This window comes from Cornus florida, unplaced genomic scaffold, assembly GCF_030987335.1.
Source record: "Cornus florida cultivar Cherokee Brave unplaced genomic scaffold, ASM3098733v1 CherokeeBrave_3.0.0_Hap2_Chr05, whole genome shotgun sequence".
Lineage (NCBI taxonomy): Eukaryota > Viridiplantae > Streptophyta > Magnoliopsida > Cornales > Cornaceae > Cornus > Cornus florida.
In genome coordinates, this window is record NW_026775575.1 from 101,147,716 (window position 1) to 101,160,327 (window position 12,612).

At 41.9% G+C, this 12,612-nt stretch overlaps 1 protein-coding gene across 2 annotated transcripts; it reads right to left on the reverse strand.

Moving 5' to 3' along the window:
• Positions 1 to 259: 259 nt before the first annotated feature.
• On the reverse strand, positions 260 to 12,214 carry LOC132308021 (transcription factor ILR3-like). Of its 2 annotated transcripts, none has more exons than XM_059805963.1 (5): positions 11,975 to 12,214; positions 10,399 to 10,473; positions 1,097 to 1,174; positions 857 to 1,019; positions 260 to 709 (listed from the first exon to the last, which is right to left on the reverse strand). In XM_059805963.1, the coding sequence occupies exons 1-5, from the start codon at positions 12,130 to 12,132 to the stop codon at positions 443 to 445; spliced, it is 741 nt and encodes a 246-aa protein (XP_059661946.1). In that variant the 5' UTR covers positions 12,133 to 12,214; the 3' UTR covers positions 260 to 442. The 2 variants fall into 2 exon arrangements, with proteins under 2 accessions (XP_059661946.1, XP_059661948.1); XM_059805965.1 differs by having other exon boundaries at positions 10,399 to 10,461; positions 11,975 to 12,213.
• Positions 12,215 to 12,612: the final 398 nt, after the last annotated feature.

Sequence of the window (12,612 nt, forward strand, 5' to 3'; positions counted from 1 at the left end):
GAACCCTTCTTTTCCCAACTTTCACTTTTCAGTGGCATCGTCCACGTCCATGGCGACTAAACTTTTTATTCTTCACTCCATTTTAAGTCGGGTGAAGGTAAGTTATTGTTCTTCTACTGATGATTTCATAGATTTTTTCTGGACCTTCTGGGTCCTTAGGCTTCAGTTCTGTTTTTTGTATGCGGGACTCGTTCCTCTTTTAAACGCTTTTTTTGTTTCAATCCACATTTACTTATCACCCAAAAAAAAAAAAAAAAGCTTCTTTTCCCAATGTTTAAGATGAATAGTAAGGCTTCCAGGCAGAAACCTATCCCAGTAAATTCTGATACAGTCATAACATTATTCAGCATCAATGTAGTTGACAACAACAACAAAAGGAACAAAAGACGAAAAACAGATTCAATTCTTTGGCACAAAGAATGAGAACAAACCATCCTCCAACTTAAGCAACTGGAGGGCGCAGCACGTGATCCTGCGATGTGTCAACCACAGCAGGTGGCATGAATTGCCACATTGCAACCCCGGGGTAACCAATGAAGGGCATCAGCTTGTTGCCAGCAGCTTGCCTTTGAGCAGCTAATGCAGCCGGCATTGCAGAGAGATGTGGCAGAAAGCCTGGTTGTGCGCTCATGGCTTTGACTTGTTGCTCCAGCTTCTCTTTATCTTCCTTTAGCCTCTGCTTCTCATCACGTAGCTCATTCTTCTCAGCCTGCACAAATGGAGACATTACAGACATTTCACCCAGATTCCTTCATAAAACATCATTGATATGAGGCCTTGCTGGACAAGAAAGAGATGCTATCAAAGCTTTCTAAATTGAAGATTAGCTTTAAAGCAAACCGAATCCAAACCTCACCTTCAATTCTTTAATCTTCATTTGCAAATCCTCATTTGAGTCCTTCAGGTTCTGGGCTTCAGTTCGTAGCTGAGCCACCATTCGAACAGCATCACTAAGAACAGCAACCTTGTCTGCTTTGGGTGGCCTTCCAGGGTCCAGGACAGAACCCAACTCCAGGAACCTTGAAATAATGCCAAGGTTGATGTGAGATTTTCAGACACAGAACACTGAGAGAGAGTAGAAAGAATAATAGCATACTTCTCGTTCAGCCTATCCCTTCTCAATTTCTCACGACATGCTTTGGAGCCAGATCCAGTACATGATTCAGACTTCAACCTATATTAGCAATTGCACACGCATAATTAAACATAATTAGAGAAGAAGGCAACATTTTGATTAAATTCCTTCTGTGATAAACAGAAAAAAACATAATTGCACTGCAACACCTTTTAAAGAAAATTTCACAAGTCAAATTGGGGGAACAGTTCACTTATATTTTCCTATTTTATTCCTTACTTAAATGTTAATCTGGGGTTTCGTCAAGGACATAATAGATTCTTGCTATGAAGCACTGACATGGCTTGATGTGCCAACGTACTGGTGTTGGACACGTGTCCGACACTTGGTAGAAGTATCCGATTATTTTATATATTTTTTATTGACCGGACACGTCAAAGGATATGCCCGGACACGCTAGGACACGCCAGACGACACATCTCAGGCCCAATCAAGCCTATTTGTTTGAAAAAAGCAGAGAGAAGAAGATGATATATGTATCTGTATATATTCATTTTCTATACATAAGAAACAGAGAAAAGCCCAAAGAATCAACGTATCATTGTATAAACTGTAAAATGATACAATAGGCTCAGATCGTTTGGGGTCGTTGATCTTGACTTGATCCAATGAGTCAATTTCAGGTCGGTCACTCCCCTGCCCCTACCTCAGGAAAAAGATGGGAAAGAGTTGGAAAAGAAGAAAGTTTTCAGAATATGAAGAGATGGGGGATGAGAGAATGATGGAAAGAAAAAGACGTGTCAACGAAAGAGAGAAGAATGGGAAGAGATAGACAGACGTGTCATTGAGATACAATCTTATCACTTTTACTAGTTGTTTGGTTACAAGAATTTGAAATACTGGTTGTTAAAATAATCTCTGATTGCTGAATTTCATGAAATTAGTAAAAGTGAGTTTTCAAAGACTGGTTCATTTGGGCTTGTAGGCCTATATTTATTCTTTAATAGAAATATGAGATGTATGGTGGGTCTTATATATCATATTTATGGATATAGATAAAAGAAATTGAGCAAAAATTAATTTTATTTATATAAAAATAAATTATATATTATTTTATTGCCATATCCTTGCCGTGTCTTGTTAAAGGCACGACTAGGCTCCACAAAAAGCCCCAGGCTCGTCAAGGCTCACCTAGAGCGCCTCAACCTACTACGGGCCAGGCCCCTTCAATCAGGCTTATATAAAGCCCTCAGGAACAAGGGCGCGCCTTGTACTTTTTAATCATTTATTCATATCAATTTCTTTTTTACTTGATGACTAGTAAATTAAAAGGTTCTCTATCATATACTGTATTGTTTAACCTTATGAAATATTTGCAAAAGTTCATAAATTTATGGTTCACTACTTAACTGCAATTACTGCTTAATTATGAATATATATAATAATATATGTTTAAATATGCATTATTATATACACGCGCCTTAGTTCGATCAGGCTTGCACCTTATACTGCCCTTGCGCTTAGGCTCCAGAAGGCCTTTGGCGCCTTAGTGTGCTTTGAGCCTTTAACAACTATGCGTGTCCGTGTCCTAATTTTTTTAAAGATTTGCCGTATCGCCAAGTTTGTGTTGTGTCGTGTCCGTGTTCATGCTTCATAGTATTCTTGGGATGGATCATAAACCAGTTCATTTTGGTACTGAAAAAGACCCATACAGTTAAAGGAAGACGATACAATGGTGCTTATGTGAACCCACAAGAGGATTCACAGTGCTCACTAACACCACTGTGGATGATTGTCAACCTAAATCAAATGGCACCCATTTAAGCAGCAAGTTTGATCAAGCAATTAGTTGGCCACATTACAAGTTTCAGGCTATGAGATAAGAGAATATTACTTGAAAAACAAATATAATAGGACAGGAAAATGTCTAGAAAGGAAAAAATAATAATAATAATAATAATAATAATAAATAAAAAAGGAGGTCAATATGATTCCATTTTATGCTTTTCTAGCACCCATAGATTAAAAGGAGTTAAGAGAGTACAGCACCAAAATACAATGTATGGTATATGTTTCAACACAAATGAATGTTATGTGAAATGGACATATAACATCTTTATGTATGTTTTATACATAGACAGACGTGATTAGATACATGAATACATTAATACACACGAACATACTTGAGGTTCTGAAGAGGTCAGTATTGTACATTTACTGAGTTACCAAATGAACCTTAAGCATTTCGCTATCATATGTTTACATGTATTCTTAAGTGCATAGTATATTATCAACGCCTATGTGCATAGATAACTCAAATGCATTCTAATTATAGAACATTATGAGTCGTTAGTTGAAGTTTCATTTTGAAGTCTCAACTCTCAAGTTCAACTTCATCATCCGTATGATTCCTTAGAATGCACTACACTCTACAAGGAAGCCAAACCAGACTGAATCAGTTTAACCTACCCAAGTTGTTTAGGTCCCTTTAATGCTATCTGATAATTAAAAACTAGAAGTGTAATTGTAATTATGGGACCATGTCAGGAAGCCTATCCTTGATTTTGAGGTTTTACAATGAGCCTATATTAACCTATGTGCACAAACTCGGGGTCCAAGTTTACACTCATAATTGCTGTTGACTGTTTCGTCTGGTTTGGTTTGGTTTTTTCTTCTTTGTCATGCGCTCTTTCTTGGAGGTAGCTAGATTGCCTCGATTGTTCCAAGGTGGATCCGCTAGATCTGCAAATCCGTATAGAGGCCCATCGATTTTCTTGGATGATGTTTCGGTACGAAGAAGAAGAGAAGATCTTTGATCGTGTCTGGTTGGGAAATTTGATAAGGAAGTGGGTGACGGGGCTCAGATTGCGGCTTGGGCCGAGCGTACTTAGAAGATCTCCGCAAGAGTGACGGTCTCGACTCTGCCGGATTCTTTGTTGCTTTTCCGGTTTCCCTCATTGACGGAAGCCTCTCGTGTTCTTAAAGGGGGTCGCCGTGACTGGGGTACGGCATCTCTTTGTTTGGAGGCTTGGAGCTTTAGGGTTAGGTGCTCGGAAGTGTTGAAAGAGAAGGGGCTGAAGAAGGTGACGCTGTACGGTCTTCCTCTCCACCTCTGGTGTCATGCTTTGTTCGTGACAGTTGGTGATCTTGGTGGTGGGTTTATTTGGGTGGAAGCTGATGAAGCTTTGGACGCTGAAAGAGTCCGTATTACCGTCGCCGATGGTCGGGTTTGCCCTCCGTTTGTGTTTATTCACGATGATCAGTTTTGCTATAAGGTGTTGATTTGGGAGGAGAAGCCTCCTGAGCTTGTTCCAACGACAGATAGCTTGGAAGGTGGTGATGGTTTGCACTTGCTTAAGGAGAAAGAATGGCTGCAGTGGGAATCCATGGGGAAAAAAGGAATGGCAGAATTCCAGGTATGGAAAGAATGGAGGGACGCACTTTGGATTCATAATTCGGAGTGCTTTAAACGGATCTTCAATTAGAAGCGGAAGGAAGGGCTTCCTTTTTTGCAAAATCGCCGTTGGAATGATGGGCTTCGAATGATGCAGTGGGGCGGAGGTTTTGCCGGATTTGGTCGTCGGCCTTTTGTGCAGCAACGGGATCAATCAAGACGAATAGGTGGTTTCCATGCACATCAGGCGCGTGGGAGGGAGAGGTTTTCAGAGCGTCCACGTGGTTGGCGCTCAGGATTTGTCCGTTCCCAATGGAGACCAGCTGTCCCCACGGTCAATTCAAATTTCACTTCAAATTTGGCTTCCCATATAGTTAGGCCTGATGGAAGGCTTGGTTACGAGGCTACTATTTCTTGCAATGGTGGGCCTAAGTATGTTGGGCCGCTTGTTGGGCCTGAAAGGCCTAATTCAATTTCTAAGAGGCTTATTTTTGTTTCTTTGGGATCTGAATGTGATGTGCAAGTTCCTTGTGCTGTGGTTGGTGGGCCGAGCGTCCAGTCTTCTAAAGAAGTTAATGTTGACGGGTCTGCGGGATTAAAAAGTGGGCCGAGTTATGGATCTGGGCCGGTGTCTAACAGGTTTGAGCCCTTGTCCTCCTTGCGAGATGATAGAGCTCCTTGTGTTGCTGGGTCGATGAAAACGAGAATGAACGTTGATCGGCGAGTGAAGGATCCGGTCCTGAGACGTCGGTTGCCGAAGAAAAAGGTGATCCTTCTCGCTTTTCGTAAGAAATGGTCACGAAAGGATAAGCAAAAATGGGTGGTATCTTCGCAATCCGGTTTTGAATCGGGTATGTTTTCAGTTCCTTTTGGTTCTTCTCCTATTAAACCGTGTTTCTCTTCTTCTTCTTCTCCTTTTTTGGGGGACTCGACAATGTCTTTGGAACGGGTGAAGGGTGGGACAACTTCTGTTTCGTTCTCTAAAGAATCGGAGGGTGAGAGGGACTCTGTTTTTGTGGACAGACAGGATGGTGATTCTGGGTTTGGACTTGGTTTCTCTTGGCGATGTGAAGGTTTGTGCGAGGGAGTTACAGTTTGTGTTGGTTGGGATGTGAAGGTGAAGCTTGATGATGATACGGCTGCTTTTCTGTTGAAGGAGATACGGGACCATTTTGCGGCGAAAGGCTTTCTTGGTGATTCAGGAGGAGTTTTGACAGAGGAGGAGCCTGTTTCACAGTTTTGCTCGCATTCCTCTTCTGTTCTTGATGATTGGGAGGGAGCTGCAGGTTCTTCTCTGGATGGAGACTCGGGCATGATTCCATGGTAAGACTTGGAACAAGCAGTGAATTTGGCTGTTCCTTTGGCTGTTGTTCCGCCTAGGGGTAATTGGGTTAGCGACTCGAATGTTGTCGGAGTGAATGATCTTGAGGAGGAGTGGGTGAGGGAGAAGGGATTGGAAGTGGGTCCTTTGTTAGGGGTTTCTTTTGAGGGTAGAGTGGATGAGGCACTGTGTTTGTTTAATAATGTCCTCAATTCTCATTTTCAGGAAAAAGCAGGTGGTAAGATAGGGTTAAAGGAGGAGAGAGGGGAGACAGTTATGCAAAGCCCCAATGATTTTATCACGTATGAAAGGAGAAATAGGGGGTCCAGATCAGGAGGGAGAGGTGGTGGAAGGAAGGGAGGGTTTGCTTTCTAAAGTGTTTCCCTATGAAGTTACATATTCTTTCATGGAATGTCCGGGGTCTCAATGATTCGGTCAGGAAAAAAGTGGTGAAGTCGGTTATCCGTAAAGGTCGGGGTCATGTGGTGTGTCTCCAAGAGACCAAACTTTCTTCGACGTCTGATAGGATTGTGAGGAGTCTTTGGGGTTGGAGATTTGTGGAGTGGATTGCTTTGGATGCTATTGATTCCTCGGGGGGCATCTTGATCATGTGGGATAACAGAGAGGTGTCTAAAGTGGAGGCTCAGGTGGGGCGCTTCTCTGTTTCTTATGTTCTTACTTTGGTTGAGGATGGTTTTAATTAGGTCTTTTCGGGTGTTTATGGTCCTTTGGAGGATGGTGTGCACCACTTGCTTTGGGAGGAGTTGGGGAAGATTAGAAGTCGATGGTGTTTGCCTTAGTGTATTGGTGGGGACTTCAATGTGGTTCGCTCTCCGTTTGAGAGGTCAACGGGAGGTAGGTGGACGTTTGATATGGAGGTTTTCTCGGAGTTTATTGATGAATTCGGGTTGGTTGATTTGCCTTTGGTTGGAGGGCCGTTTACTTGGTCCAGTGGCCGTACCCCTCCTACCCTTTCCCGGATTGACAGATTCCTTGTGTCGGGGGAGTGGGAGGAGAGGTTCTCGGAAGTTGTTCAAGCATCGTTGCCTCGTCCTATCTCTGACCATGTTCCGTTGTTGTTGGATTGTGGCGGGTTGTGCAGTAGACGATCTCCTTTTAGATTTGAGAATGTGTGGTTGCGGGCTAAGGGCTTTCTTGAGTGGGTTCGTCTTTGGTGGGAGGGGTATGGTGTGGTGGGCACCGCTAGTCATCTGCTTGCAGGCAATTAGCGTCTTTTAAAGGAGAATCTTAAGACTTGGAATAAAGAGGTCTTTGGGAATCTGGAATGGAGAAAAAAATTCTTACGGAGATTGCGGCTATTGACCGTATGGAGGGTCAAGGGGATTTGGTGGAAGCTTTGAAGCTTAGGAGGGCGGAGTGCAAGGCAGAGTTTTCTGAGATTGCTATCATGGAGGAGATCTCGTGGAGGCAAAAATCTCGAGCCTTATGGCTCAAGGAGGGGGATAGAAACACGAAATTTTTCCACAGATTGACCACTGTTCATAGAAGAGGAAATCATATAGGGAGGATTCGGGTTGAGGGGGTTACTCTGTAAGGAGGAGGAAATCTGCAAAGGAATTTCAGAGTTCTTTGAGAAGTTGTTCTTAGAGACTGTTGAGTGGAGACCTTTGCTTGAAGGGTTGCAGTTTGCCTCTATTTCTGAGGAGGAGTGCTTGGGTTTGGAGTTGCCTTTTTCTGAGGAGGAAGTGCTGATTGCTTTGAAGAGTTGCAATGGGGATAAGGCCCCAGGTCTAGATGGTTTCACCATGAGGTTTCTTCTTGATTGCTGGGAGGTGGTTAAAGGAGAGGTGATGGGCACTTTCCATGCTTTCCATTCTCGAGGATTTTTTGAGAAAAGCTTGAATGCCACGTTCATTGCTCTCGTTCCGAAAAAAGAGGGGGGGGGGGGGGGGGGGGGGCATTGGATGTGAGGGATTTTTGCCCTATTAGTTTGGTGGGTTGTATCTACAAGTTGATTGCCAAAGTGCTCGCTTCTAGATTGAGGAAAGTTTTGGATGGTATCATTTCGGACTCTCAAAATGCTTTTGTAGGAGGCCGTTAGATTTTGGATTCAGTCCTTATTGCAAGTGAGTGTGTGGACTCCAGATTGCGTAGTGGGGTCCCGAGTGTTCTTTGTAAGTTGGACATTGAGAAAGCGTATGACCATGTGAGTTGGAGCTTTCTTCTGTACTTGATGGAGAGGATGGGGTTCGGTGATAGGTGGAGGAGATGGATTCAGTTTTGTATTTCTAGTGCTTGCTTTTTGGTCCTTGTTAATGGTGCTCCTACCGGTTTTTTCTCTAGCTCAAGGGGCTTGAGACAGGGGGATCCTCTCTCCCCCTTCTTGTTCTTGCTTGTGATGGAGGCCCATAGTAGATTGATGCGAAGGGCTGCTGATTTGGGTCTTGTGAGAGGCTTTCGGGTGGGCAGGGATGCTGCTTCTCAGTTGGAGATCTCTCATTTGATGTTTGCTGATGACACTCTGGTTCTTTGTGATGCGAATGTGTCCCAGATTAGATATCTGACATGTGTCTTGATTTGGTTCCATGTTATCTCTGGCCTTAAGGTGAATGTGGGCAAGAGTGTTTTGGTGCCGGTTGAGGAGGTTCCTGAGATTGAGACTTTTGCTGACATCCTTGGATGTCGCACTGGTGCTTTTCCCATTTCTTACTTAGGTTTGCCTCTGGGAGCTCCTTCGAGGTGTGTGGGGATTTGGGATCCAGTTGTAGATAGATTTGAGAGAAGGTTGGCAGGTTGGAAGAAGCAGTATCTTTCCAAGGGCAGCAGGGTCACTCTGATTAAGAGTACCCTCTCTAGCCTTCCCACTTATTTTCTCTCTCTTTCAGATTCCATCTTCAGTTGTGGAGAGGATTGAGAGGTTGCAGCGTAATTTTCTGTGGGGGGGCAGAGGTGAAGAGTTTAAGTTCCATTTGGTGAGATGGGATCAGGTATGCAGGCCTATTCGGAATGGTGGGCTGGGTCTTCGTAGATTGGTGCCCTTTAATAAGGCCCTTCTTGGAAAATGGTTGTGGAGGTTTGGTGTGGAGAGACATTGGCTTTGGAGGAGGGTTGCGGCTTGTCGTTTTGGAGAGATGAGAGGAAGGTGGAGCTCTTTGGAAGTTAGAAATCCTCGGGGGGTGGGAGTTTGGAAATTTATTCGGAAGGGTTGGGATGATTTTTCCTAGCACATTCAGTTTCGTCTTAGAGATGGGAGGAGGATTTGTTTTTGGGAGGATGTGTGGTGTGGTGTGGTGATGCTCCTTTTGCTCTTGCCTTTCCTCAACTTTACAGGATTGCTTCGGATAGGCAGGCCTTGGTGGTTAACTGTTATCATCTTGATAATGGGAGACTGGTTTGGGATGTTCGATTCAGGCATGCCTTTCAGGATTGGGAGATTGATGAGGCAATTCGTCTCTTGGAGTTGTTATATCGCCAGAGGATTGTGGTGGAGGATTCGGATTGTTGGTATTGGGTCGCAAACTCCAAGGAGCGTTTTGAGGTGAGGTCTTTCTTCAAGTGCCTCTCTTTTGATCCTGGAGTTCGTTTTCCTTGGAAGTCTGTTTGGCATTCTAAGGCTCCTCTCAAAGCGGCTTTCTTTGTGTGGACTTCGGTTCTGGGTAGGATCTTAACCCAGGATAATTTGAGAAGGAGAAGCCAGGTGGTGGTCAATCGTTGTTATATGTGTCTTCGTGATGAGGAATCTGTGGATCACCTTCTTATTCATTGCTCTTTGGCTAGAGAGTGTTGGGATTTAATGCTTGGCTTATTTGGGTTTTATTGGGTTATGCCAGGATCTACTAGAGAGTTGATTGAGATGTGGAGAGGTTACCATGTGGGGGCTCTCAGTCAGGATGTGTGGAGAGCTACGCCGCTTTGTGTGTGGTGGTGTATTTGGCTTGAAAGGAATAGGAGATACTTTGAAGGAAAGGCGGTGTCGATTTCGGTGCTTAAATTCTCGATTATTTCAACTCTTTTTTGTTGGGTTTCAGGGAGAGATCATAGATCGTTGGAGGAAATTGTTGATTTTTTGGCCTCTTTGAAGGCTTGAGTCCTTTGTGCTCTTTTGTATTTTCTTGGGTTTCGCTCCCCTCTTGAGCGTCTTTTAATAATATTCTTTTATTTATCAAAAAAAAAAAAATTCCTCTATAGTTCACATACGTGATATTGGGTGGTCACGACATTTATTATCATGCTAACAAGCACTTAATCTTTTCAAGAGTAAACTCATGAACAATTTATGCCATTTACTTTTAGATCCAATGATTCTAATCATTGCTTCTTTCACATATGGAGGTTTTAGATTTAGAGAGAAAACACGACTGATTTTTTTTTTTAGGAGTTGTCTAAATTATCAATGATGATTTGGGTGTGAATATCCTAGATTGAGCTTAGGAAGGATCCATCAAATACCAAGGAAATGTTGGGAGCAGCAAGTGCAAGTAGGTCACCTACTCCGGGGAAAAGGGAAAATGAATAAGTTCTAGTAGATCAAATAACTAGAGAGTAAAAACACAATAATACCTAATCTGGAATCATTGACCATAACCAGTGTCCAGGCAGAAATATTGTTTACTAAGACTTGTAGAAGAGCAAGTATGAGATATATACCGTTTTCGTGAGCCAGCTTCCTTAAGGCCTTCAGAATCCCCAAACGAGCAGTCAATTTCAGCACTGAAAACAGAACTTAGACATAGAGATAATGGCAGAAAAGGAAAGGGGAAAAATAAATAAATAAATAAATTGACAAGATTAAAAAAAGAGAGAAAGAAAACACCATTTTTAACTGAGGGTTATAGCCTAGTGGTACTTCTTCAAATTCCAAAGTAGAAGGTTGAGGGTTCAAATCCCCATAGGAGCAAAGTGGGTGCGTGAGTTTCTTGCCAAAGTAATAAATAAATAAATGATTAACTCATACTTTACATCTATCCTGTACATGAACTAGGCCAGTTCGGTGGACAAGTCCTATGGCAATGAAATATATATGTTGATAAATTGATGGTTCTAAAGTTCTAATGATATGATTGTAAATTAAAGCTCATTTTATATCCTCCAAACAATGAATCGCCTAGTCCATAAACAGAAGATATGAAGAGCAGATGTGCCACTCATAATTCTAACCTCAAGCACAAGGAGAAAGAAACCATAAACCACCAAAGTCTTGACTATAGTGGTATATCCTCCATCCTTGAAAGGGCATATGCGTGTAAGTTTACTTACCTATCAGATAAAATAAAATAAAAAAACAAAACAAAACATAACATACCAGGCAAAATGTTTAGTGTGTACTCAGCCAAGATAAGTTGATGTCAACTGACTTAGAGAAACAAATGCAGAAATTGGAAAGTTGAAGTGAAATTGAAAGAACCCAAATGGATTTTAAATTAATATGTATCACAGCAAGTTCACTGCTTTAGTTCAACTGTTTTCGTATCACTAAATGTAATATATTCTAGTAGATTTTTAAGTTTTGAACTTCCCTACAAATGACTAACGCACAAGTTTTTTTTCACAAGTTCTAACACTATCAAGGGACAGTCCTAATAAAGAATTAAGGATCAGTTTGTGTACATACTTAGTTCCAAGATGCACACAAAATGTTAAATAGATACTAGAACTCTGTCGCTCATAAACTTCCCAAGAGGCAACAAAAGTGAAATTGGAGTACCTCTTACACCCGGCTATTATACAGACAAAAGTTGTGGTTTGAACAGACAGACAGTTACCAAACTCATCACACTTTAAGCACACAAGTTCACTGTGCCACATAATCATATCTAAAGAAGTGCATTCAAACAAAGCATTAAGTAAGATTATGTTCTTCTTCTAAAAAAGCTACTTCCATTTTAAGAATTCAGTCAATTAATCACTTAACTAAAAAATATAACAAACAGGGAATAATAAATTTTAGAATTTCTCAGAATACGCAGGTAAAAAATAAAATCTTAAACTCTGAAACTTTCTTCCGATAGGAATAACAAAAGTACAAAACTAAAAACAAAACTCAGTTGAGCCCAATTCAACCACTTGACTTAGTTTAGGTTTCTTTTTTCACATTACTTGGCAACCAAATCACACAATATTAAATTTTCTTTAGTTCTGATTTACTTTTCTCAGCAGCCAAACGAAGAATTAAAGCAGAGGAAAGAAATAAAAGAAAGAAGGGTTAAGGGTTATAATTGCACACCTTACGTTGGAGGAAGCGTCGAGAGATTGAGAGGGCCAGCCGAAACCGGTGAGAGGCGGTGGCGGCTCCTGAAAGCCTCCGCCGGAGACGGCGGCTATGTCTTCCATCAAGCCATAGTCAAAAAGCCAGTTAGAATTCTCCGCAGAATCAATTTCCATTGACTTGAAATTGCCGGAAAATATGTGAAGGGGCGTGTTTGGTTGAAAACATAGAGAAGAAGAAAAAAAGAGTTCTGTTTGGATGATTAGAGAGTGGGACTGATGACAGCGTTGAGTGTCCCACAGTGTTGCATACGTCACCAAAGTAAACGCTTCAAGTAATGGGCCACAGGCCTTGTTTGGAGGCATAGCGAGCTGCTGAATATTGGGCCTTGCCTTGACCTTGGGCTTAGGCACTTGGTCAATGGATTAAAATAGTTTTCAACTGCCCTTCCAACCCTTTTTTTTATTCTTCATCTTCTCACCAAGTAGATCAATCCGATTAATTTTATGTAAATAAAAATTAATGTCATCGCGTTAGAGATATTGATTACTTCCTAATAATGACATTAGTCCCACTCAAATCGTCCAACTTGAGAACTCCAAATTATTATTTTTTATTTTTATATAACAACTTTGTTTCACTTCTTTTGGGGATAG

What these genes read in the sequence shown, in the direction of transcription:
- LOC132308021 (XM_059805963.1), bottom strand. Translation starts at nt 12,132, where the DNA reads ATGGAAATTGATTCTGCGGAGAATTCTAACTGGCTTTTTGACTATGGC. An exon ending in GAAGCTGGCTCACGAAAACG is followed by an intron (nt 1,175 to 10,398) that starts GTATATATCTCA and finishes TTGCTAATATAG; the next exon opens with GTTGAAGTCTGAATCATGTA. An exon ending in AGGGATAGGCTGAACGAGAA is followed by an intron (nt 1,020 to 1,096) that starts GTATGCTATTAT and finishes CATTATTTCAAG; the next exon opens with GTTCCTGGAGTTGGGTTCTG.